The 27,370-nt window shown below is 41.6% G+C and overlaps 1 protein-coding gene across 2 annotated transcripts; it reads left to right on the plus strand.

Moving 5' to 3' along the window:
* The first annotated feature begins 271 nt into the window (after positions 1-271).
* Positions 272-27,068, plus strand: GOSR1 (golgi SNAP receptor complex member 1). Of its 2 annotated transcripts, none has more exons than XM_063402703.1 (9): positions 272-375; positions 748-862; positions 2,472-2,559; positions 2,758-2,865; positions 3,935-4,026; positions 4,180-4,254; positions 18,100-18,129; positions 23,732-23,814; positions 25,031-27,068. In XM_063402703.1, exons 1-9 carry the CDS (start codon positions 345-347, stop codon positions 25,153-25,155), a joined length of 747 nt encoding a protein of 248 aa, XP_063258773.1. In that variant the 5' UTR covers positions 272-344; the 3' UTR covers positions 25,156-27,068. The 2 variants fall into 2 exon arrangements, with proteins under 2 accessions (XP_063258773.1, XP_063258774.1); XM_063402704.1 differs by having other exon boundaries at positions 748-856.
* The last annotated feature ends 302 nt before the right edge of the window (positions 27,069-27,370 follow it).

Raw genomic sequence — 27,370 nt, forward strand, 5'->3', positions numbered from 1 at the left:
GAGCGGGATTGGGATGGGGATCGGGATTGGCGGAGTGGGAGTGGGAGGGGGATCGGGACTGGAGGAGCGGGATGGAGATCGGGGTCGGGGCTGGAGGAGCGGGATTGGCGGAGTTGGACTGGAAGATGAGGGAGCGGGATGGGGATGGCGGGTCGGGACTGGAGGAGCGGGATGGGGATGGGGGATCGGGATTGGGGTCGGGGTCGGGACTGGGGCATTGGGCTGGGGCCCGTCCCCGCCCGGGCGCTGCGCGGCGCTGCCGCGGGAGGCCCGCCCGTCCCGGCCTGCCCCGCTCCCCGGGCCGCTCCGCCCCGCCCGGCCCGCGCTGACGCTGGACAACAAAGATGGCGGCGGGGAGCAGCAACTACTGGGAAGGCGAGTGGGGCGGGGGGCGGCGGGCACGGGGCGGCTGCGGGGCTCCCCCGGGACACGGCCCGGGCACGGCACGGCGGCACCGCCGCCGGGGCTCCTCTGCTCTCTCCCGGGAGGCCGGCGGGCGCGGGCGGTGCCACCCCGTCAGCCATGAGGCGCCGGTGCCTGCTCAATGAACCCCGCGGCCCCGCCGGAGCCTCCCGGGGCTGCGGGTGAGGGGCTGCGGGTGTCCGGCCGCGCCCGCCCATCGGCGTGAGGCGCTCCCCCAGCCGTGAGGGTCCTCTCTCCCCCGTGGGTTTCTCTTCCTGCGAGAAGGGGATCCCCGGAGGAGCGGGGTCCCCGTGCGGGTCCGTGACTGTCCCCCGCCCCGCGCAGATCTCAGGAAGCAGGCGAGGCAGCTGGAGAACGAGCTGGACCTGAAGCTGGTCTCCTTCAGCAAGCTCTGCACCAGCTACAGCAGCGGCCGTGACGGAAGGCGCGACAGGTATAGGTACTAGCCCGTTTCTTTATGTTTTAAGCGCTGCCTGTGGTGCTTGGTGCGGTTTTGTCGTTTGCTGGGTGCTGGTCCCACCTGTGGCTCTTCACGCTTGGTTTCTTGGGAAGCTTTCAGCACTTCTTGCCGCTGGTGTTGCTCTCGATGTGATGTTGGCGTGTGAGTCAGGCTGTGGGTGACGGGTCATTGGGGAAAGCTGGATTTAAACTTCATTCTGTGTGGGATCAGTAGTTGTTTAGTGCTCGTTATGCTGGGTTAATTGCGAGTTTTTCGTGTATTAAACTAATAGGAGGTTTTCAGGGACTTCAGTATTAGGGGAATTTAGCTTTACGCCTCCCAGGTGGGCTGGTGTGCTGTTTGTAATCCAGGTTTTAAGGGAACTGAAGCACTGAGCAGCTGTGCAGGGAACAAGCCCTCTCTTAAAACAAATGGCTGTTTCTTCCTGTCTTTCTGCTGAGGTGAATAATAACCACAGAACCACAGAACAGCTTGGGTTGGAGGGGACTCAAGGATCATCTTGTTCCAACCCCTCTGCCATGGACAGGGATAGTGTTAATGAGAATAATAGGAGCTGCACATGTGTTTTTAGATGTGTGTATATATACATGGTCTGTGTGTTTATACAGGGGTGGTTTTTGTTTGCTTTAATCACATTTATCTTTGATTAAAGAATTGATGTGGTAAAACTCTTCAAGTCTATCTTGTGACCCAGAGGTGAGCCCTTCCCTGCAGTTCCACAGCAGGAATTATCAACTTCTCTGTCTGCAACCTTTTCTTTGCTTATTAACTGTGTCAGTTTTGAGTGTTGCTGCATTAGGGATGTGTGTTGATATTTTTCTATTTTATTTAATTGAATAACTGGATCTGTTTGTACCTCTCCCTCAATTTACAGTTCTGGAAGCCTGAGAGCACCTCAGCAATGATCATGTTACTCTTGAACAGCACTAGTTTCACTTTTGTTTCTACCTCTGCTTTTACTTGCCCTGTAATCTAATTGCTTTTATTATTTTTGCTGTCCTGTGCCAAACTGAATTCTCTTACTCAAGGCAGATTACCAGAGGCATGAGTAGTCTCTGAGGGGTGTTAATTCTGGAGGCTGGTCTGAGATGTGGCTTTTCCTTGTGGTTTCAGCTTATCAGCAAATAGGGAAGGTGTGTGAAACTAATTGTGATAGATGGTGTGGTCTGTGTTGCTCTGTAGGACAGTGATTGCTTCATAAGTCGGAGGGTTGTCCTAACACTGTGTTACTAAGGTGTGATTATGTGGCTGGAGTAACATGCTGAGAGTGCAGTGCTCCCTCCTGGTAGTAAATAAATAAATCAAGCTTAAAAACTGGGGGGAGGAGGACACTGGTACCAGACAGGTGGGTGGTGTCAGGGATTTCTTGCCTGAGAGGTCGTATTTCCTGCAGGTGATACTGTGTCACCTATTCAGGTAAGAGTTAAAGGCATGCAGAATAAGAAAATGCAGTTTTTCAGAGCTTATTTAATCTCTAGCAAACCTGGGTATAGTGGAGCTTTCCAACCCCTGTCACTGGTGTTTCTTTATTTCTGATATTCATGAAATGATGCAACTTTTCAGTGACTGCTCCTCCTCTTCTCCTTAGCTCTGACACAACTCCTCTATTAAATGGATCAAGCCAGGACAGAATGTTTGAGACCATGGCTGTGGAGATTGAGCAACTTCTGGGAAAGGTAACTCGAGCTACTTTGGGTTTATTTCAGCATTTAGGCAATATCACAATCCGGATTTCTGTGGTGGATATTAGGAAATCCGAGTGTGGCTGCTAGACAAAGTGTGTGTGGCTAGCTGGCTCCCTCATCTTATGCACTGTAGTTTCCTTGCAAGAATAATCCATTTCACATTTTTTGGGCTGTTTTTCCTTGCTGTAGCTGACTGGGATCAATGACAAGATGGCAGAGTACACCAACAGCGCGGGCGTGCCGTCGCTGAACGCGGCGCTGATGCACACGCTGCAGCGCCACAGGGACATCCTGCAGGTAACCAAGGGGCCTCCTCCCTGCCTTTATGCTCTTTCTTTGGCTAAAATTATTATTATCATCTGTGCTGGTATCACAGCGTGCTGGAGTGTCTCACCAGGAGGTGAGAATGCCACTGATTCCATCTCCTTTCCTTCTCTCCAGGCACCCGCTGAACTCTGAGTTGAAAAAAATTGTGGTTTTTATGTCATATTGCTGGTTAGAACTTAGCTGAGAAAGAAAAATGGAGGTGTAGCTTTATGTGGGTGGAGTTTATATAGCAAAAAGGGAAATGTAATGAATTACCTTGTCTGTGTAGTTTGTCAGGTAACAAGGGAACATCACACGTCAGAAAACGATTGTAAAAGCTCCTAAGCTTCTCAAGGGAGGTGAAGGGAGTGTGATGGCTAAAGCTTCTAGTCAGTGCTATAAATTAACCATGTTTTCATGGTATAGTAGTCTTAAAATGCATATTTTATTTGCCTGATCATGTACAGTTTGATTTCTGTTTGTTATCTGTGCAATCCATACAGAGTGTGAAGAGCAGTAGCATTTGTATGGATGGTTACAGTGGTTTTGGTGCATACCAGCTGCCAGTTAGATTGGGTTTTGAGGAGTACCCCCTGCCTGAAACAGTTTAAAATCTAAAATTGCAACCTAAAAATAAAAGTCATCTTTGTTGTTCAGAAAAGACTTTTTTTTTAATCTGGTGTAACAACTGAATAAACTAAAGAATGTCTTCACTACACCAAGGAAGTAGATTTTATTAGGGCTTCTGATGGGAAATATCAACACAAACTAATTCATCAGAAAGGTGAAAGTATCTACAACTGGGGAAGGAATTACAGTGGATTTCCCTCCACAACTGTAGCTGCAGCCATCAAATTTGGCAACTACTCTAAGAGCAGTGAGTTTTAAGAATACTTTGGATTAACTTCCAGCATTTTTGCTGTTAAATTCCTAAGTTGGTCTTGCACTTTGTATTAGAGAGCAGTTGAAATTTTAAAGGTGGCTGGGTCTCCTGTGGGTGTATTGTGTTGCTCAGTTGACCTCAGGACCCTAATTTTGGGATGACTGTTTATTATTACAGGATTACACACACGAATTCCACAAAACCAAAGCAAACTTCTTGGCAATACGAGAAAGGGAGAATCTGCTGGGATCAGTACGGAAAGACATCGAGTAAGTTGTGTTTGCTCCAGCAAAGGTGTGGGACTGTCCTCGGAGGGGGAAGGTGGAAATAATGCTTGGCATAGCTCACATGTCTGTGCTCTGAATAAAGCAGAAGAAGTTCCTTGAATTCACAGTTCTCATTGAGGTTCTGTTGGATTTTAGGTCGTATAAAAGCGGGTCTGGCGTGAACAACAGGAGAACAGAGCTGTTCCTGAAGGAGCATGAACATCTTCGGAAGTAGGTGTTGTTTCCTCTTGCCTTGTGTTGGAGGTGCCTGACTTTTCTGGAGGGTGAAACGTTTGAATTTCATGCAGCTGGTTAAACATTTATGGCTTGTGCTGAGTGTGAACTCTGTGGGATAGATAACAGTCAGTGTCAGTGATTTGGGCTTAAGGATCTTGTCAGTGACAGTTTTGTGTTGTCTTCAGGGGTTTTTGCAAGCCCCTTATGACTCAGACCTCCCCCTCCTAAGGGAGTAGATGCCTTTCACTCTGATGAGGGTAAAGTTTAAGAAACAAAACAGAAACTCCCATGATTTGGCCGGGTTTCCCTTCCTTTTTTTGTCAGTCAGACAGGGAAAAACCTTTTCTCCTTTTGTCTCTACTGAATGTAGACAAAAAGTGATGGAAGAGATTAATTCCAAAATTACCTGTGCACTTAAATATTTTCAAATTGATTCTAGATTAACAGATAATAGGCCAAATAGAAAGCACTTTGTTGTTTCTCCTGTTGCAGAGAGGGCACTAAGTTCTGAGTAGCTGCTTTGTGTGTCCTTGTTCAGCTAAAACAGCACGGCTGAGAACAAAGAACTGGAGGGTTTGTGGTTTTTAGAGAGTCAGGAGATAGCTCTGGTCTTCCTGCCTCCCTCCTTGCCTGTGGTTGTGCTAAACCTCAGGCTCACACGAGAGGGCAGACTTGCATTTAAAAAAACAAATAAATAAATAATCACATGTGGCTTTCCTATATTTAAACTGATAGCCAGAAAGGCACAGAAAACTTTCACAGGAAATGAAAAATTTTTTTTTTTCAATTATGGTTTATCACCACTTCATCCTCAGTTTACTTTAGTATTTTTAGAACTTAAAAATTAGTTGTTTGAAAGCTTGAATTATGGCTTCTGTTAAGCATGATCTACAAACAGAATGTTTCAATATTTCTGGAATTGTAAAATACTCTTCTAAGAAACTGATATTGTAGAGTGGATTATTTTGAAGTTTGCAAAAATTAAGAGCATAATAATTATAACTTACAGCATTAATAACTTACAGCATATTTAAACATTATCTGGCAGATGTGTTCAGAATTTGAGCCTAACATTCATTGAGGCGTTGATTATTTGGTTTTTTAAATATTCTTAACTCTGCTGTATGTTTATAGGATTAAAATGCAGGAAAAATAAAGTTAAGGCAGTTTCAGGAATAGTTTAAAACCACCAGGAGGATTATTTGAAAATGTGAAGACTTAAAAAAACCCCACCACAACACTGAGGAAAAGAAAACCAGAAATAAGTGTGAGTTGGGGATCTTTAGTAAGCAGGGCCAAAACTAATCATGGAATACTCTGCAAGGTGGAGATAACTGTAAGGACTGTGGAGAAATCCAGTGTAAAAGGAGTAGACAACATTGGCAAGAAATCAAAGCATGCAAAACTTTTGAATTGAGAATCAGTAAGCTCAGGAAAAGATACTGGCAGAGGAAACTATTAGAGAGATTCAACATATTTGTCTTCAGAGAAAGCAGTTAATGAGCTATTCATGCCAAAAAGCCGTAAAAGCTAAGAAAAGGTCCCAAGAAATCACCAGGAGCTGGCAAATTACACTAAACATGCTCCTAGGATAAACTGACAAGCTCTGTGTGAGTCATGATGCTGAGTATTTGTAGTGCAGTAAATCCTGGTGCCAGACTAATTGACAGAAGTAGATGATGAATATATTTACACAAAGACAGGAGTAAAAATCCAAATGTTTTCAGTGGAGTGAAATCTATGAGAAGAGCTTGAAAAACAGACACAGGAATAAAACTTTACAATGGATTATTATATTCTCCAAAGCAGTGTAATAATGCCACAGGAATTACATATTCATATCAGATGTTGGAGCATTCACTTGGTCTTGACTCTGCTTAATTTATTATATTAAGTACTTTGACCTATTACATATTTATTGTGTGATCTGGTAACAGAACGTGTGAACTGCTGAGTGCCAGACTCTTGTGTCAGCCTTTTCCTTTCTGCACAGCCATGTGAGACAGGATAAACACAAACTGGGGTTTTCTCTGGGCTGTGTTCCCCATGAATTTCAGAAAGCTGCGGGGTGGGATTGTTTGTGGAACAAGAGGAGAGACAGAAAACTCTTGTACTTTTTGCCTAAATCCCCCTCTTTCATTTTTGTGAACACCACGAGGAAGATCCTCTTAATGTTGTACATGTAGGTAATCCTAAAAAAAGGAGAGGAAATGAAAAAATCTGTGAGCAGCAGATGCTGATGAGTGAAAGGTTCCAACACACATTAGGCACGAAGGGAACAGCAAAAAGCGCAGCACAAACCCTGCCTGTGCCTGGCTTTCCATTAAGCCTTGAGGATCCTGGATCCATTTGGCCTCCCTTTCCCAGGGTGGGGCTGGCTGCTGTGTCAGTGCTGCTGGCACCAGCCGGGATTTCCACCTTGGAATCCCAGTGGAGCTGGGGCAGCCCTCGGGCAGGGGGCACAGGGGGCCCTGCACTGCTGCACCCCACACCGGGGAGGGTGAGACAAAACACGTCGTGTTCTTCTCCCTCCCAAAGCTTCACTGCTGCTCAGTCCGTGTTATAAATCAGCTTTTTGGTGGGGAAGGAGATTTTTCTACAGGTTCTGCTGGCTGTGGGTAGGAGGCATGGAGTTTCTAAGTCACTCCCTTTCCTGTCTAAGTTCTAAAGGGGTGATTCAAGAATAGCTTTATCAATGGCTGGAGAGATGAACAATAACCTAATTTTTTAAATAAAAAATTTAACCCTTCCTAATTAAAATAAGGCTGGCATGCAGATGTTGTTGAGTATTGATGTCCTGTTAGTATTTTTACCTAATACCTCAGATTTCTTGGCATGTCAGATGCTTAAAGAAATACCCAACCTAGTGTGGTGATGTTTGCTGTTCATTTTTGAAACCTTGTTTTCTTGGGTCTGTGCCATTCCCTAAAGGTATTTCATCTTCTCTGTGTGCTTTTGGCCAGGGTTACAAACAAATCATCCTTTTTCTTCTAATGTTGTTTTCCATCTAAAGAAAACAATTTTGATGAATAGATCTAGCTTAGCATTTTAAAAACTGCTCTGAAAAGTGCTGCCTCGGAGGAAACAATTCTGTCAACTTAGAGTCTGCCCTGAGAAATTCTGCAGTTATTGATGAGTTATAGTCTAAGTCAGCAAAGAAGGAACTAATGTCCTTGATTAAATTTGCAATATTGTATGGGTATGCAAGTGAAAATCTCCTTTGTGTTGTAGGTGAGTGATAGCAGGGGATACCGATGAGTTTGTGTAAAAATTGATGAAATCTTCAGAAGTTTAGATTGAAATTACAGATATTACCTGTGATGAATTCTTTGTAAAACGAGGTGAAAACACATCAATTCTGTCACTGTGGGGCAACTGTGTGATTATTACTTTATTACTCAGCTCCAGCACTCAAAAATTAGTCATTCATCCCTTTCTGAAAGAAGTGACTGGAGGTGAAGCAGGTGCCTGTGTTTTTAATTGTTGTCAGGTGACTGCATGTTTCTGCTGGGTGTTGCTATGTGAATCTATCCACTAAAATTGTTTAAAAATCCTGTTAGTTGGAGTCTCGTGTGTGAGTGATGCAGGTAGATGAGATGAACCCTGCTGCGAGTGTTCAGACATCCCTGTGTGTCTTAAAATGTTGAAAACTGGCACAGAGAGGGTCAAGGTGCCAGGGCAGGTGGGTAAGAAACTTTTTTTGAAGGAGGAGAAATAGGAGAGCAAACAAATCAGGGGAATGTGTACTGCATGGGAAAGGGAAAAGAGGAATAAGAGAAGTGAGGAAAAGAAGTAACGGGAACCTGCAGCAGTTGTGTAATGGTGCTAATTAATAATACATACCTGAGATGATGAGGAGAAATTAATGTTTGTGCAGTGCTTCATGTATGTGGAGTACTCTGGAGTACTAAACACTTTTATTGCTTTCATTGTGGCATTTTGTTATCAGCAGAGCTATTTCAAATTTCCTGCTGTTGTTTGGGCAGAAAGGGGCACATTCAGTAGAGAATAATCACCGGGAAAACTGCTTCCAAACTTTGTTGGTGATACAGGCAAGATCTTAATGCAGGGAGTGACTGACTATTTTTTCTCTATTGTCTTTCCTTACAAATTTTCACTTCAGCACTGATTTGCAGAGAGAAATCAGCTCATTGAAATGCAGACACCTCGCAGGGTTTTTGATTACAGGTGAACTTTTGGGACAAAGCTGCCAGATTTCTACCTTAATGGAATTTCTTTTCCTTTTGTTGTCCCTGTTCTCTGTTCTGCGTGCCCTGGTTTCACTGTGCTGTTGCTGCTCAGGTTCCTGTGGATTTCAGTGGAACTTCAGGGTTGGGTTAAGACCAGAGAGCTGTGCTTGCCTCCCTTCCCATCCCCTCCCTAATTTCCAGTTGCAGAGGACACACAGATGCCTGGGCAGTGACTGCTCCAGCTGACACTGCAGCTCCTTCATCTTCTCCTGGAAACAGAGAGAATGCAGGAAAACCAGCTAATTCAACAATTCCTTTTTCCATCCCAAGGTGGTTGGGGAAGCAGCAGGGAGGGAGAATGTGATGAGCCTCTTCCCTGGGTGCCTGCTGCCTGCCTGCTCTGCAGCCTCAGAACTGCTGAGCTCCACTTTAGTCAGGCCCAGTAAGGGCTTTTTTTTTTTTTTTTAATTACCAAACTTGCTTCTTAATTAAACTTATTTCTGTTCATGTCAGAGCAGAATGCGGCGTTTTTGTGGTTCCATTCTCTTCATTTGAATGCAGATTTTGACTGCAGCAGCACTTGGGAGTGAATAATCTTTGCTCTGTAGCAGTTATGAAATAAACCCCAGCAGTTCTGCCCTGGGAGGACAGAGGAGCTCTGCGTGGCCCTGGTTTGGAGGGTTTGCTCTGCATCTGGGGCTGTTTGGGTGCAGCCCTGCTGTGCAGTGCTGGGGAAGGGCTGCAGCACTTTGCCCATTGAACTGGAAGTTACAGGGATTGGGGATTGAGGAATCTAGGTTAAAACATCTCTCTGCTGGCCTTTAATTGCAAGAGCTCTGCCAGTGGTGTGCTGCTGTTTTCCCAAACACCACTGGCTTGTTTTCTTTGTTGCTGGAATAAGGAAGTTTGAGAAATTGGTGCATTAAAAATGTGTGCCAGTGCCAGGATGGCTGTGGTAATCACCTCACTGCCTTACCACTGAATAACTCAGACTTTTGGGGCAGGGCTCTGCGCTCTGTCTGAGCAGCAGCACAAAGAGAACGCTTTTCAAAGAAGGGATTTGAGCAAAGGAGGATTTCTGGTGTTGCAAAGGCTTACTTAAGGATGCACAACAGCTTGTCCTGTAATCCTGTTTCAGAATACAATTCTGCTCTGTCTTTCTGCTCTGTCTCCTTTTCTATTCCTGCAGAATTTTCTTGATTGCATCAGTGATTCTTTCCTTTAGCCTTATCTCAGTCTGGGCTTGAGTGGGTTTTATCTCCAAGGCTGCTGGCAGAACCTCTGTCTCCTGAAAACTCATGGCAGAGGGACACAGGGCCACTCTGGAAGTGGCTGGATCAGCTTCCCCTGTCACAGTCCCAGACTGAATGTGACACTTGGGCACATCATCTACTCAACTGCAGCACCAGACTGAGGATAATTTGCTGTTTCCTTATTTTAATAGTAAATAATGTTCGGAGAGGGAGACTGTTCGTGTCTTCTGGGAAAGGAGAAACTTCACTATATATAATTATATGACTGTATGAGCAGGTTATTGAGGTAGTTTAATGAGGATTTGGGGAGTTTCAAAGCTTCCAGGAAATGAAGGAAGATGCTCTCTTGGGTATTATTATTATTTATAAATAACTTAATAAAAGATCATGAAAATCAGCCAAGCGATTCATGATTTAAGAGATTTTTTTTCCTCTAAAAATAGTTGGGCTTCATTAGGGTAAAATCAACTATTTCTTTTAATTTTCCTGTGCTGTATTTAGGACGTAAAAAAACCTCTACCCAAACCACTAAACCAAAGCTTCTATGTCTTCCATAGTGTTTATTTTCATGCTTTCCTGATAGTTGGATTGCTTTAACAATACTGTAATCAATAATTTCCCTGACACTGATGACTGTTGTGATATTTTTATACCTCAGTAATGTCTAGAATGATGATGAAAAAATGAAAAAAAATCCCACCAAACCCACCCCACAGTACTAAACTCAGTTTGGGAATTTCCTGTGTAACTTCAAGTACAAAACTGAATTATCCAGGTGACAAAGGATGCAGCCACATTGAAATGAAGAGCTTCAAGCTCATTGTTTGCTTTTCATCTGTGTAAAAAGTGAAGGTTTATGGATGAAATTCCATGTACCCCAGAGAGAGTAGCTATGGAAACTCTTGTAGGTCTTTATGAATGTCTGCAGAAGCTAAAGAGCAAACCCTCACAGATTGAAAGATTACCTGAATATTTAATGAAAAAAAAAGTGACTGGGACAAAAATTCTGCTCTGGTTCTTGATTCTGGGCTTCCCCTTAGAAACAGCACTTTGGGAAAGGGAAGGATAAAAAGCCACACTTCAAACTTCAGGGCTTTGTGGATTCTGAAGTTTTTTGCTCCTTTCAGAAATAAACAAGTCGCTGATGCATGTTTTATTTGTTTTTAGCTTTCCTTTCAACACTGTTTCTTAACTAGGACAGCTTTCCCCCTCCAAGGTCTGTATTGAAATTAGGGCTTTCATGAGTGCTGAAATCCTTCCTGCACGGGTTGGTTCTGAAAAGCAGGTGCAGCTTTTCAACAGAACCAACAATTGTGGAGTTTTACAGAATTCCTTTTGTGCAATCTGAGAATCACTTTTATTATTCTAATGCAGCATGTCATTTTTTTTTTCAGTGTGGCTATGCACTTCATTATTCTTTAGGGCCAGAAGTGCTTGCTCATTATTTGCTGTTGGATCCTCCAGTAAAAACAAGCTCTTGAACTCAATTTGATGTGTATGGATATGTTAAATAGTGATTATTTCCATTTTCTCATATTTAGAGTGTATCTCTGGAAAGTTACCACACTACTTCATAAGTGTCATTCTTGAGTTTTATTTAATTTCAGCCTCTCCTAATGCATCAGAATTAGGTTCTCCTCATTCTTGGCTGCTGAATAGTTGCTGTGCAGATATCTTCGTGTTCTATCAAATCCACGATGCTAAGCAGAACTAGGTCCAAATTTCCCCTAAAGCATCCCTATTTTATCCTAATAATAGAGTTCTGTTTAGAACTTTTCAAGGCCCTTAGTTCTGTTGTGATTTGAAAGATGCAGAGTGTTTTCCTCTCACTTGAGAGACTTGTTTATATCAACTATAGCTGCACTTCTGCAAGAATGTGTCTTGTTCAGTCTCAGATAAAAAGCTCTAAGAACACTGAGAAATTAGGTCAGAAGAAAAATGCTGAGGTCTTTACCCATTAATGAATTGCATCCTGGATTTGGCTTGTGGATGGTTGAAATGTAAGTGTGCACTTTTACATTTTGAACCACAAGTGTTTGTTATGTTGCATAGTTAACCATGCAGCTTTAAGAATCATTTTCTGCAACTTAATTAACAGGCAGGTAGAGAATTTTAAATCAGGTACCTCAGCCAAATCCTGCATGAAAGCCACAGAGCTTCTCCCAAAAAACCCTCAAAACCACAGCAGGTGAGAATGCAGTTAGGGAGCAGAACACATCTGTCAGGGAGGATTTTAGAGTTTTTAAAGTTGGGTTTCATGTAGGGCTAACTCTCACTTCATTTCTGTGTTAGCTGGACTGGAAATTAAAAAGATATTAATTATGAAGTTATTTATGTGATGGGGTTCTTGCAGAAGACATTCCCCCTTGTGCTCTCCTGGTTACTTAGGAGCGTGTGAGTAGTAAAGCAGTTCCTTAGCTTTGCCAAGCTTTAGTCAAAAAACACTGAGCTAGAAAAGTGATACAATCTATTTTGTTACAGCACAGATTACAAACAGCTTGTGTTTGTTGTAAGCTGAGCATCTCCTGTCTCTGTGTGCCCAACAAATCAGCCGTGACAGGGAGAGCTCCATTTAGTTAGGTCAGTGTCAGATATCAGAGCCTGTGTTCTTTGATTTTTGAGGGGTTTTCCCCAGGTCCCATCCAAATTTGTGTTTTAAACAAGGGAAATAATGCAGGCAGCCCTGCCCCTGCCTGCTGGCAGCGCGTGCAGATGTAAAATTTGAGGAAATGCCGATGGAGTCCATTAGGAAGTTACTGGAATTGTTCTGACAGTTGTGGTTGCTGATAATGACTTACAGTAAAGCCTGCCCTCCTCAGTTGATTTCACTTCATTCCTATGGGTAATATGGAGCAATTATATGGGAGGGTCAATCTCTCCAGGAACTTTTCCCAGGCGTGACTCGAGGCCTCATTACCTGGTGCCATCCTGGCACTGGGTTTGTGCTCACAGCTGCTGCACTCCAAGTGGACAGGAGCAGCTATTCTCATTTTTTTCAAGTTTTTACCTGCCTTCTTTGGGTAAACTGAACACTGCAGGTCATTGAGAAGCTCTTATTCCCTTATAGATTTGCTCTAAGGGAAGAAGTATTGCTGCTGCTCACCCTCTTGGGGCTCTCAGGCACTTTCCCAGTCGTCTGCATGCCAAAGAGCTTTCTTGGCTAACTCCTCATGTGGAGAAACATTTATTTCCACCCTGATAATTCCCAGACAACTCCATGGAGCTCAGCGGAGGTGCAGGCTATATCCTTTGGAAATCCAGGAGAAGCAGCTGTTGGTGTTGTCAGACCTGTGAAGGTGGATCCCTGTTTTAAAGGAGAAAAATCCCTTGGTGCTTGTTTGCCTCCTTTAAACTGAATTAGAACAACTTATCTTTTTATTGGTTACATTGCACATGTAGATGTGTTTACAGGTGTGAGCTGCAAAGAAAATGTATCCAAAGTCCAAATTGCTGGAATTGATGAGCTGTTGAAGTATTTATTTAATGATGTAGCTAAAAGTCAAATTTTTAGCTGAATTTGTGTTACAGGATTGCAGTTGGAGAGAGGAAGTTTCACCAGATTATTTTCCTGGAAATCCTTTGGCAGATTCTTCCCTACAGTGAAAGAGAAGCCTTCTGTGTATTTTTTTTTCCTCATGTACAATTTCTTTCCATCTGGAAAGAAATTCAGCACCAGACAATGTTGGTTTACTCTTGCCTGGAGCAATGGATTCTGTTCCAGTGCCTCTCATTCTAGATTTAACAAATTGCTTGCATTGATGAAAAGCAACATGAGATTGTGCTTTTTTCTCTTCTAATTTTGCAACTATTCCTCGTTCTTACTGAAAGTGATTTCTGAGACATGCCGAAATAAGCTCACTGAGGTGTTCAGAGTTTGTAGGTGTGATGACGTTGAGCAAATTTATACATTGATTAATGCTCACATTTGTGCTGGGTTTTGTGTTGGATTGTTGCCTTCTGCAACAGACAATGTGACAAAATTGCATTTTGTTAGATTCCAGATTTGTGCTTGAATTAACACTCAAAGAAAACCCACAAAAAAGAGCAGTTTGGGTCAGTATTTGAACCTTTCTTTGCTTTCAGAGTGGTTTCTGTGGGGAACTGTTCATCCTTGAAAATTATTCCTATTATTATTATTATGCCTATTATTCCTCATGTCTTTGTTTTTGGCCAGCCAGCTTTTCACATGCTGGAAGTGGAAGATGTGTGCTTCTTAATCAAGTATATTTGTCTAAATAGACAAGAAGTAGACTTTTACACCAATTCTTGTCTTTTTTAGCTACTTGGAAACTAAATTGAATCAAACTTGGGACAAGTCTTATAAAATCTGGAATATCTTGTATCACAGGGAGGCAAAAAAAAGTGTTCAGCTTTACATTCTTCTACTTAAGTTTTTAAAGAACTTAATGATCATGAATTTTTAATATGATAAAGAATGTTGATGGCAAGCAGAAAAAATTAGTTGGAGATTGGGGTTTTTTTCTGTGTGTGTGCACAGATTTTTTTCCATTATTATTCTGTTATTATGACCATGGAAATAACTGTGTGTATAAATCAGATTTGCCTCATACCTGTATATTTGTATTAGAGTGTGTTTTGCATTCCTGGAAGCTCCACATTGCCTGGTGATCCAGGACTGTGAAAATATGAAAGATTTATTGGAGGCAGTTTGGGAGAGCAGAGACTGGGTGATTTGTCTTGCAATTAGAGAAAGAACAAAGTAAAATTATTGTTTCTGTAGTTATTCTTTATGAAAGAAAGAAAATAGTTATCAAGTGCTGTTAGTTCTGCAGGGTTTTCCCTATCCCTTTTAAATTATTCTGTGTGATAATATTGCCCTTAATTTGAAGGGTTTAAAGTGTGTTGTGAGATGAGTTGGGTGCAGATGAGTTTTACTGCTCTGCCCTGTTCCTCTAGTTTGGGTATCAGCAACAAAATCTGTGGATATGGGAGAAACCCAGTCCTCAGCTAAATATTCACCCATATTAATGAATTTTATTTAAGTACAGACACAGAGATTTGCCTTACAAACAACATAAAATGCATTATTTTAATTGTAAAAGCCTGATGTGATGAGCAGGACTCTTTTCTATCTGGGAGGTGTATTTCACTTAATTTCTCCTTCAGATTAATTTACCTGTCTGCATATTTAAAAGACAAGCTGTGCCATTTTCTGCAGACAGCACAGAGGCCTGGTTATTTCATATGCATGGCTGCTGCTGCTGGGTTTGTGCCATTCCTTACAGGAGGTGATTGCCTCAGCAGCTTCCAGCCTTTTTTTTTTTTTTTCCTGTAGTATTTTTAAATGGCTTTGCCTGTCTGGACAGGTGAAAATGCAGAGTTTATTGAAACAGATGGCAAGTCAGATTAATAATGCCCAGAACCATCTTTTGCTTGGATGTTCATAAGGAAATGTCCACTGGATTTGTTGTCTGCTTGGACAGCAGAAGAACAAAGTCGATAAATTTTCATTTAAGAGCTTCTTTTTGTAGTGTTTTGAATATGTAAGTTAAGCACAATTGCCTCGTTCAATGTTATTTTTTTATTCTGGCAAACGATTGAAATGAACATTATTTTTAATTGTGAGAACAGCTTCTATTTGTGGAGAACCGGTTATTAATAGAGATCTGCAAACTTCCCGTGTGTCTCTGGGCCCTGTTGTACTTTGTGTTCTTGATCTTCCTTAAATCTGACTTATTTTTATGGTTATGAGCTGTAAAATGAATGAAACAGATGCTTCTGTTTGGGTGTCACTGCGAGTGAACTTTACAATCTGTATTTGCCAAGGAATCCAAATCCCTGCTCACGCTGACTGCCTTTACCAGAATGTCAGGGAGTGTCAGGAGTTTGTTCACCTTGCAAAGAGGAATTAGTTTGGAAATCCTCTCAAGAGCTGGTTCTTTTTGGGGTGGGGAGAACACACTGGAAGTTGTGCTAATAATCTGCTAATAATTTTACCTACAATCTTCATTCTGAAAATTCCTGTGTATCTCATCCTTTTAAATATTTGGGGCGACTCCACGTTGAAACGTTGATCTTGAGACTTCAGATGCCTGGTAAATTCCTTGTGTTGGCATTTGCAGCTCATCCCTCTGTGTGTTGGTGTTCAGAACTGATTATTACTGTTGTTTTTTTTTTATTTTTATGACCTTGTCATCATTTTACAGGTAGCCACGTTCCCAGAATTTATTTTTGCATGTGTATAAACATACATACACATACAAAAATAAAACAGTGTGATGGAAATTGAAGCTTTTAAATAACTTCTTGTGTTTATGTGTGTAAGTAATGAAACTGCCCATCTACAGCTTTCTCTATCATAAAAAGCAGTGAGTGTCCCTGCTGCAAACTGGCAAGCCTAATTTTGGTGCTCTAAAAGCCTTGGAGGACACCCTAGTTCACTGAGGTCTGTAAAAGTGTTCAGCTTCCCTGTCATCTTCAGTTCATCAACATAAAAATTCTATAATTTCATCAGCTTAATGGATGAAGAGCTAGTAATGATTTTTCTTAGGCAGGTTTTTTAATAGGGCTGTTCTAACATTTTCTTCCACAGAACTATTTTAAGTGTAACATGTTTCCAGCAAGGTTTTTAATACCTTTTCATTGATAAAAATTTTTTAAAAATTGAACCTTTCCTAAAATGATTCATTCTTGTGCACTGCTCTTGCTTCTGAGGCTGTTTTCTAATGGTTTTGCAGTTTATTCTTATTATGCCCTGCCCATATAACACACTTGTCTGTTAGAGACTATCCATGAAAGGCACACTCTCAGCTGGATTGTGTCTCTTGGAGACTCAGCGATCACAGAAATCTTTAATGCCTTGCTTTCGTGTTCTGCCTGCCTTGGGGACATTGGGAGATGCTGTGAGACTGTTCTGTGTACACAGCTAGGGTGTTTCCCTTCTCTGTGCCAGTGTAATAAACACCACACAGTGAATAAAACTGATTTTATTTGCTTAAACCAACGTGCTCACAACAGACGTGAATCTTAGAGAGCGTAGCTCTGTTTGCTGCCCCAGTCGAGTCCCTGACAGCTTAAAATTGAACAAAATATTTTTAGTGCTCTGTTCTGTGTCTATATTTCAAGCCATGGACAGGCTGAAATAGCAACTTTCATGTTTTCCCTTCACTTCACAGACAAATAAAGTCATTCTTGCCTGTCCCCCTCCCCGAGCAGGTCACACAGGCGTGTGCTCGCTGCCCAGCGCGCTCCTTCCAGCTGGAGCTGCGGGGGGATCTCCAGAATTCCTGTGGGAAGAAGAAAAGTTCCAAATCAGGCAGCTCTGGCTGAGTCAGAGGCAGAGCTGTGCTGCTCCGGGGGCTGGCAAAACACTTGGAATGAGGAGGGTGGAGGATGGAGATGGCTGTGCCCTATTGGCATCTTTGAGTTTGGAGGCAATAAATTCTGATTTAATACTGAAAGCGGAAGCCACTGCAACATAAAACTTTTCTGTCAGGCTGATTTCCTCCTCAGGCTGTAAACTCAAATTTTTTTGCAGTTATTCTCCAAGATCTGTGGGATAAACAGAGCAGTTGTAGGGGTGCATTGTTGTTTGTGCACTGTGGGAATGGTGCAGTCACCAGTTCCATGTCGGGGTTACACTGGAGATATCGATTGCTGTAACAAGAGGTGTTTTTCTGGCATGTCACAACTGGCTGCAGAGCAGTCATTAAAACCCTGTGTGGAAGCTGAGTACAGAAAAGGAGAAACATCTGCAGCCTTCTGAGGATCTTGTTACTCTCTTTAATGGTGCGTGTCGGGTTTTTAAATGCAATGTCCTCTCTGCTTGCTGTGCTTGAAGCTGCCCTTTCCCAGGGATGCTGCAGGGCTGGATCGATGTGTGACAGGCAGGGAGGGCCCTGTGTCACCCAGGGCTTTCTCTGTCACCAGTTCAGCTCTCATCCAGCTGGTGTTGCCACAGAAGGAATTTGCCAGCATAAACCAGAGTTTGGGGAGCTAATCCTGAGCAGGATTCTGAGATAGACCCAAGTCTCAGCTTCTTAATCATTAATTACATTTTTTGAAGGTGTGGGCACGATTAAAAAGCAATAAAATTAGCTACTCCTTTCTCTTATTCTCCTTTCCAAACAGTCCTCCATAAATCATGGTGCCAGTTCCCCTTTTCTTGTCTCCTCAGTGTTTTATGGGTTCTCATGAGCAGCTGCTCGTGCTACACTTAGGAAATGCTGCTCCAGAGGATATTCCAGTGCATCTTCAAAGTCTATATAAACCAAACCTATATAGTAGCAAAATGTGACAACATCCAGAAATAAAACATTCTAAGGACAAATTTATTAGGATGATGATGGACATTGATTAGTGATCTAAAGCAGTACTTAGTGCTTGTTACTTTTTTTAACTTGGTTTTGTTTTTTTTTTTTTCTTTTGGCTTTCAGCTCAGATCGACTGATAGAAGAAACAATAAGGTAAGGATGAATGTAAAAATTTTCATTATTTTCCATACAATCAGCATTTCTATTAAATTGTATCTAAATATATCAGTCACTATATTTATACAATAACTGTATTGTTTCCAGCTCCTTGGCAGTGTTACAATGAATTGCTGGTGGGTTTGGCTTGGGTTTTTTCTATTCAATATTGACATAAGAATGTTGCTTCAATATTTTATTCACCCCAGCTTAGAAAATTTGGATTTCTTCTCAAAGGTGAATCACCTTTGGAGCAGAGTGAATCTCAGGCTGAGCTGTTAAGAGCTATTCCAGTAGTCAAGACATTTCTTCTCACAGTGACACTCATCCAAAACCTGATTTCTGTAATGTTTCAATATATTCAGAATATTCAGCACCCAGTGTGCAGCTGATGTAGGTAAAGGCTTTTACCACAATGCTTAAGAGGTTATTGCTGTTGTACATTTATGTATCTTTTGGGGCTCTTACATTGTTTGAATACTTAAATGATAACTTCTCTAACTGATCTAGACATTTTAGAACTGTAGCAACATAAATTTTATTATCTGTGCCCTTCCCAAGCCAACCTTTTGCAGACCAATAACTCAAAACTGTAATAATGTCTGATTTAATGGTTTTAAATTCTAGATTATTGCTTTAAAACAAAACAGAAAAAAAAAAAGGCAGAAAGCAGGTAAGGTATGCTTTCAGACAATGCATGTACTGACATAAGTGACCAAGAAGAGTAATTAGAGGCTGTGTTCATCAAGTTCTGGCTGTCTTAAGTGCACTCAGTGGGCTCAGGATAATTAACATGGAGGAAGAATGTGTTAAACCACGTCAGTGTGCAGTGAGAAACCAGAAATGATCAGTGCAATAATACCTGAAAATATGGGTGCAGTTTCAGCACAGCCTCACAGAAATATTTCTCCAGCTTAGCCCAGCTCTATTTATTTTGGGTTCTAGTCCTTTCCGCACTAAAAACCTCTGCTTTATTGCCATGCCTGTAACCCTGCTTTTCCATCTCAAAAATGCTCAGTGTTTGGTGAATTTCTTCTTTGCTGCCACTCCAAGTAAGCAGAGCATTAAACAGCATATGGTGATTTATTACTCTTAATATCCAGCAAAGTTACTTGTAATTACTTGTAATTATGTCATTGGCCTGACTTCTTGATTCTGTGTCATCAGAGGAGCTCAGAGCTCTCAACCTTGCACCATTTGTTATCTGTAGTAAATTCTTGCTTGAGTTGTTGCCAAAAAGGTTCTACAGTTTTGGGGTACAAAAAGAGTTCATTTAGTAACTACATGGAGTAGGAAATGTAACTCCACTTATATCTGAGTTGAATTCTGCCTCTGTTAAAATCAGGGTGAATTTTTTGTTGAGCTGTTTGTTTTCTTGTGGTCCCAGTAGTGGCAATTGTTTGGGTGTGACATTAATTGGTGGTAAATCCTGCTGCCTTCTAAATGAATTTCCCAGATGGAAGTTTACCCAACTCACCAATTGTTTTATCTATTGTAACCCAAATAAAAGAGGGAATTGTGCACAAGAAGCTGTTCGAGGACAGATTCCTTGAGATGTAATTAGCTTATTCTGGCTACTGCTCTGACTTCAAGGTTTACATCTGCTGCAGTTCATTACTCATTTTTTAATTAAGCAAGTCAGGAACTCGCGTTTTATTTCCTTCACTCTTCATTCACACTTTCATTTCCTTAGGGTTTGTTACTTAGCACTGATTCTAAACACTGGAAAGCAGATTTTTGTGTGTGCAGAGGCTTTTGTTGACAAGCTACAGTCACTAATTGTGAGCCCTTGCTCTGCTTTTGTGTCAGGAAGAGAAGTGAGGAGTCTGACTCTTCCTCTGCCTGTCCTCCACGGAGCAAACATCCGTGCCAGGGAATAAAAGGGCACCTGAGCTGAAATGATTCAGTGACTAAAGCAGGGAGCAGGGCTGTCACTCCAGATGTGTCGTTATTACTAAACTTTTAATCAATTTTTAAATGAATTACGTGCCATGGGTTCTTACTGCAGCATATTTCTCTCCAGAAGCGAGTGGGATGTGATACTTTGTACTGCAGTTCTTTTGGAACAGCGTTCACTTCTCTTGGCCAGATTTAAATATAAGCAGAGATTTTGCTTAATATGTTTGGAGCTCTCAGGTTTTCATTTTCAAACATTATCACTTCTCAAAAATAGCAGACCATTTATTTCTTGTTTTCTAACAACTTATGTTTTTATGTTGGCTCAGTTGGAATATTTTTTATAGTTTTGCCTGTACAGTGTGACAAGTTCTTAGGATCCTGCTGTAATTCTGTTTCTGAGGCCTGATCTATCAGTGTTTATATATTAACAGATTGGACTGAAGCCAGACCATTTTTTAATTTTTAAAAAATCATCTCCTTATGTATTTGGGCTGTCTCTTCAGGTAGTAATTAGGATTTAATAAAAGGGAAAAATTGAGCTGCACTGAGTGTTGACTTTTCAGAATGGAAAGGCATGAGCTACATTTTGAGAATTCTCTCATTTCACTGCCACTTTGCCAGAGTGTCCAGGCAAAATCACTTGCACTCCTGGGGAAATGTTTCTTCTATTTTCACCTTAGGCTTCATCAAAAGAAACAATACTCTTTAAAGGAATCTGCCAGGTTGTGCGTGTAGGTATGCATTGATACACGCACATATGTGTATATTTAGAGATACAGATATAGAAATGTATCTCCAGACAAAGAATAAGTGATGCAATCAGAATTTTTACCAGTTTAAACCTAGAGCTTTCATTTCTATGCACAGTCACAGAGTCCATTCCCTAATCATAGCCCTTGTCATGAATTTCAATGAGCAAGTATGATTCATGGCATGCAAAATGAAGCAGAAGTTCCAGTAATATGTGAATTATTTGATTTTTAATAACACAACTTCTTTCTTTAGAGCTTTGTTTTAGTTCTCCAGCAGTGTAGATTTGACTGATGTGTCTCAATGGGTGAAGGCAGGAGTTGATTTTTTGGTACATTTCCCTCAGTGACACTGGATGGATGTGGCTGCAGTGTGGGGTGAAATAACAGCAGCTTCAACACTCATTTAAGTCAAAACTCCTTGCTTCCAAGTCAGGCAGCATTAAAAGTGCATTTCTGCATGTTAGACTTGTCCATCTGGGATAATGCCTGGAAGGGTTTCTTACCCTGGGGTTTTTATGCCAGTGAAAACAGCAAACTAAGTACAAATATCAGTTGGGTTTGCTTTGGAGGGAAATTTGGCCGCTCGCATCCCCACGGCACTGCTGAACAATCACGGGCAAACTGGGAATGTGGCAGGAATTCTGAGGGAAATATGGCTGCAAGCACAGGAATTTGAGATACTCCTGCTGCTCTGGGGAAGAGAGAGGTGGGTGTTTTATGGCTGTGACCTTGGGCTTAGCTGGGAGAGATTCCTCCAGTAGTGCAGCAATGCTGAGCCTTGTACTTGAGCAGGGCTTTAATATTAAAATACAGAGAGCAGGCCAGATACCATCTGGTTTTAGAAACTTGGTTTACACCCAGCTCTGGTAGTTCCAGCCAGTGCAGCACTGAGAATGGTTCCTGCTGGTTTCCAAGTGAAATGTTAAATTGGGGTCATCTCTTTCCTGTAAGAAACATTTCACGGTTTTATCGGAAACGCCGCGCGCGTTCCGGAGCTCAGGACCAGGGCGTGGGGAGCTGGTGGTGGAGAGTGACTAAATTGGGGCCAGGATTGTGAATGGGAAGAATGTAATTAATTTTTTAAAATATGCATTTGTCAGTGAGGCAATGGCAGCAGCAAGTCAATGAACATATGTCAGGGATGGGAATGAAACCAAAAGTGTCAGATGAAGGATATGAGGAAGCTGCAGTGCTCAGGATACAAGATCTCTGGACTGGTCCCCAGGAACTCTGTTTTTCTGCTGCTTCTTAAATTTAATAATCTCCTTTACAGATCTAAAGGCTTAGCTAAACCAGCTCAAGGTTTGAATAATCAAATTATACGTGGACAACATTGCTTTTTGCTTGAATTTTGATTTGTTAATAGTAGCTGGAATCCAGTTAAAGTCTTGTTCATGAATATCACAATTACATTTTATTACTAGACCGTATCATATTAAAAATGGTAATTACCTCAGTTTTTTCCTTCAGAGCTCTCCAGTAAAACCCAGCCCTTAGAGCTAAATTCTTGAAAATACTGGATTAAAAAAATTAAATTGATTTCAATCTCTTAACCCTTTACATCCTGCCTTTTGATATGAAGTGGACAGTTTCACTGCTCAGATGTTAAAGCAGGAACCTTGTGTTCTGTGAATAATTATTTCTAAAGGCATTTTGGAGATGGCTCAGGGCACTTTATATACTGGCAATCATGTTGTGTTTTCACTTCTGTAAATGAAAGGATGTTTTAATGACTCATTGGATGCATCTTACAAAAATATGGGACTTAATTCAGAAGTGCTTTGAGAGACACTGTATTAAAAACTCATCTGGACAAATATCAAGTCAGTGTGGGGGTGGGAGATAGGAATCTGTAGGTTACTGAACAAATTTTCCTGTGTGCAGATAGGAAATACTTTTTTCTTCTAGTGTGATTCTTAGTAGTTCAGAATTCCCTGGCTGCTCTTCTTAGCAGCAAATTTTTAGTGGTTTTGTGAGTTTGTTGGTTTTTACTTTAGAGGACTATAATACCTGCCTTGAAAATTTGTATGTTTGTAGCAGGTAAAAGCAGCATTTCACATTTTCCTGCCTCTGAAATGGCAGCTTTAGTTTCCTTTTCTGTTTTTCCCATTTATCTGTTGTGTCATTCCACTTAACTTTTACTCCTCCAGAACGTTTCCCCTCCATATTTAAGGCTCACAATCTCATCCAGGAACTTATTTTAATCATTGTTATTCCTGTAGATGAAGTCAACAGCAGTAGAGGTGACTTTTTTGAGTTGTTATGCAGCCTTGTTGTATTTATGTCCTGCTTTATGTGTTTTTGAAACACATGCCAGCAAGCAGAGCAGTATGTGCCATATTTTTCTTTCTCAGGCACTGTCTTCAGAGCCCAAACTTTGTCAACTGAGCAATTCTTTATAGTCTTCATTTAATATCTTGTTTTTAACAGCAGAGTTGCTTTTTTTCTGACCTCCAAAACGTATTAAATTTGAAATGGGAAATTCTGTGTTGTGTTTGCCTGTATTGGTAAAGAAACAAAGAAAATGAAAACTTACATGCCATGGGGGATATTCTTAATTAGGACCAGATCTCAGAAATAGAACTTTTTCTGTGCTGTGATGGAAGCATAATTTGGGATGAAACAAACTTCTAAATTTAAAGCTTAAACCACAAGAGCATAATTCTTATGTTGCTTATAAGGTAATACCAGTTTGAATTGAGGCTGCAGGAGAAAAGTCAAACCCTGCCTGTTTCAAAAAATCTCAGTGTTTCACACTGTTAACAGTTTATATAAAACTGAAATCGTTTAACTGTAAAAGATAGAGATTAATGGGAAAATTGTGATTTCATTCATGTTGCTTCACCCCATTCATTGTCCTCTGAGGAAGCCTTGCCTGCTTGTTCTCCTCTTGTGTGAGCTGTGGATTATTCTTAGCACCAACAACTTGCTCCTCTTTCTTGCCCCAGCATTGCCATGGCAACAAAAGAAAATATGACTTCGCAGAGAGGGATGCTGAAGTCAATACAAAGCAAGATGAATACCTTGGCAAGTATCCTTTTTTCCTAAAAATTGGTGCTGCCTGTGCCTAAGAAGAGTTATGGTCCAATTTTTCACTCTGTCATTTGGGGATCAGCAGTGTCAGTGGCTCTGTGACCTGAACTGTCACCAGTGACAAACAGGCCAGGTTTTTATCAGTCTCACCTGAGAACCTGACTGAAGCATCTTAATGGTAAACGTGGTGAATAAGTTGGTTTTGGTCAAATTTGGGCACTGCATATAAATGAACAGAATTTAATTTATAGGTAGAGGTCTGCAACAGCATTTCATGGCCTTCCCTGCTGTATGTTTTTGTAGAAGCATAGTTTCATTTCAGGTCCTGCTTTTTTGCTTTCAGAAAAGCTGAAGCTTGGTGTTCATCACTGCTTGCTGTGCTTTACAGCTAAGAGAGTGCTCAGGCCTGAGTATCCTCTTGTCTGTCACACTCTTGTAGATGTTAAAGAAGATTTTGGCCTGTTGGTTTCTGTGCTAAAGGCCTAAAGACTGTGCCACGTTGTCAGGTCAGGCATGTTTGTGTTTTTCCCACTTATTCCTTCCCTTCTGTCCATGGACAACATCAGCACTGTTTGATCAGACACATGACATCCTGGAAAGATGCATCCTGGTAACCCAGAAATTTCATTACAGTTCTTAGCAATTGGCAAGGACATTTCAATAAAACTTCAATCAGCTTTGGCCTTAAAAAGATTCTCGATTCCACAGACATGAAGCTCTGAAGCTGGTTGTCTTGTTGGCAGTTGGATTTTGTACATGAAGAGCTAGATTTACACCCTCGTGGTTTTACAGAGCTTGCACAGTGTGTGGGTCATGCAGTGTGCAGGATTTTCTCAGTCAAAAAATGCCTTTGGTTGTTCTCTTCACCAGAATTCCACTGAAGAAATTCACGGGTGTTTTATATAACCACCCCATTTTTTTTCATTCTCATTTAAGCACAATTAGTAAAAGTAACTAAGCCTCTCATACTGGAGATTAAAATGCTGCTAATTGAGGTGATCAGGTGGTGAATTCTGTGCAGATGTGAGCTGTGGGCTGTTTCTCTGCAGTCAGTGAAGTGCAGCTGTAATCCTGCTCCCTGTCCATCCGGGTTTACTGCTCCTGCTTCCTCCAGCTTGGGGGCAGTTGCAGTGTTGGCATTTCCCCACCCAGGCTTTGGGGCTGCTTGGTGAATCCCTGTTAGCTGCTATGCCCTTGACCCAGACCCCTCCCAGACCGTTTTCCAGCCGTGAACAGCCTGATCCAAAGGATCAACCTCCGGAAGCGACGGGATTCCCTCATTTTGGGCGGCGTCATCGGCGTCTGCACCATCCTGCTGCTCCTCTACGCTTTCCATTGATGGATGCTCCCCCCCTGGACTCTGCTAAAACTCATCACCACCTTCCCTCCTCCCAGCCAAGGAAGAGTGAGTGGGGGAAGCGTCAGACTTCCACAGCCTGCTCGTGGCTGGGGCTGTCAGCATGATGTCTGCAGCTTCTGATGGTAGACTGTGACACTGGGCTTGGGCTGGAGCTGCAGTGTTTCTCCTCCCCTGCTGTTCACCTTCCTTTGGGGTTCAATTTGGTGGGATTTGTTTGCCTTTAATTCCCCTTTCTCACTGCAAGGTAAGTGCCCGTGGGATGCTTCAGCAGAACTGGGGGAACAGTTCCAGTGCTCAGCAGTGCTGGGGAGGTTTTGTGCTGGCTGGGGAGTGGGAAAGGATTAAGTTTGCCTTGGGTGGAAGCTCAGCAGGAAGGCTTTTCCCTCTAATCCCAGCCCAGTACTGAATTTCACCCTGAGAGACGAATATTGCAGCTTTAAGCCTTCAGGTTGCTTTACTACTAAATACACGTTCTGTAATTCTTTTTAACTCCTCGTTGAGATTCTAGTTATTTCTGTATAATTCGTGCTGTGAAAACTGTGCTTCACACAAATTCCTCGAAGTTAAAAAAAATAAAAAGGGGGTTTCTGTTCACTTTTAGCACAGAATATGCATAAAGTACCCTCTGAGGGAGATCATAAGATTTCTTGTGGCTTTAAAGGGACTGACAAAGTCCCCCTATGTAAAAAGGGAGCACAGTGTCCCAGCAGCTGTTTACTCAAGTGTTCAGTCATCTGAAAAGTGACCAAACATGAGTTCACCTGAAGGAACCTTTTGGGTGCAAATACTTTGATTCTGGCTGGTATCGTAAAGATCTTTATAAAGACACGATAAGCAGTTTACAAAGCCTATACTGTAATTTAGGTGAAGTTATTCTGATAGTGCAGTAAGAAGGACGTGATCTAAACTGTTGATTGGAAATGAAAATGATGATGGTTGTAGCTGAGGCAAAAGTGTCTGTGAGCAAAGGGTTTGGACATGACTCCTCCTAGCAAAGAGCTGAATGTATGAGTAGTTAAACAAGTGTTATTTACCATTACTTGGGGGGGAAAAAAACCTCTTTTTTTTTGGTCTGGACAGGCAAAAAGAACCCTCTTGTTTGTCTGTAAACAAAGCTGACATCTGCAGTGGTTTTGATACTGCAGCTTCCCAGATTAGGGATTTTTCTGCTCTTTCAACAGCACTTTTCCATCTGTCATATCATAACCCAATAAACTCAAGCCTTGGCACTGAAATACCTTTCTAAGAACTTGATTAACTCTTTTCACAATCCACTTACAGTGCTCCTAACAGATTCCAGGTTTTCCATCACCCACAAATGTCACACAGGCCCCAGGTTCTCCTCTTCAACAGAGTCCAGCGGGACAGACACAATTTTTTACTTCATTTTATAGTGTCTGTGAGTTGGAGGGAACAGAGGCTTGTGTGGTGTGCAGACTCACACTGTTACACCCAAAATGTCTGGATTTAAAGGCTTCTTTGCAGACTTAATAACCCTGTGCTAAAAAGTCAACAAGGGCTTCTAATCAGCCATCCTCCCACTGGGATTTGGAAGCATTTGGAATTAATACATGTAAAACTGTGGGGTTTGTATTTGAAATAAAGGGTGATTATTTGGTTGATTTGGGAACGTTCCCATTTGGAGATGAAGTGTTTATTAAGGGGGTTTATGAAAAAGCTTGATGGATAAAGGAGGGTTATTAATGGATCTGTGTGTTGGGAGATCAAACTTCTTCTCCCTGTTGCCTTTTCTTTGATTCCTCCTCCACCCTAAGGGACCTTGATCAGCACTTGTGCATCTGTTTAGGATTTGTAGGATTTGGTTGCTCTATAGTTGGCAATATAAGATCTGCAGTACCGTAAATAAATTCATTTATTTAATCTTATAACAAGTCTTTTTATTGGACTTAACTGATTATTTGGTGCATATATTTAATCTTATTGTGAAAAAGCTGCTATGGAAAATATGTAGATTATAATAAATATGTAAACATAATTGATTTTTCATGTTATGGAGGAACTGATATATTTTAGTATAAAAATAATGGAAATATGCTGAATTATCTCTGATAAAGCTTTACTGGAAACGGTTTCAGTGTTGGCAGCCCGTCCATGGTTTTTGTTTGTGCTGGTTTTGAGTCAGTTTTGTGTTGAAAAATACATTTAATTATCTTTGGAGTTTTCCCTTCATCAT

This window comes from Prinia subflava, chromosome 8 (genome assembly GCF_021018805.1).
Source record: "Prinia subflava isolate CZ2003 ecotype Zambia chromosome 8, Cam_Psub_1.2, whole genome shotgun sequence".
Classification (NCBI taxonomy): Eukaryota; Metazoa; Chordata; class Aves; order Passeriformes; family Cisticolidae; genus Prinia; species Prinia subflava.

Coding starts and splice junctions, on each gene's coding strand:
- GOSR1 (XM_063402703.1), top strand. CDS start 345: ATGGCGGCGGGGAGCAGCAACTACTGGGAAG. Junction 2,866..3,934: donor GCCACAGGGACATCCTGCAG/GTAACCAAGGGG, acceptor TTATTATTACAG/GATTACACACACGAATTCCA. Junction 18,130..23,731: donor CTGATAGAAGAAACAATAAG/GTAAGGATGAAT, acceptor TTCTTGCCCCAG/CATTGCCATGGCAACAAAAG.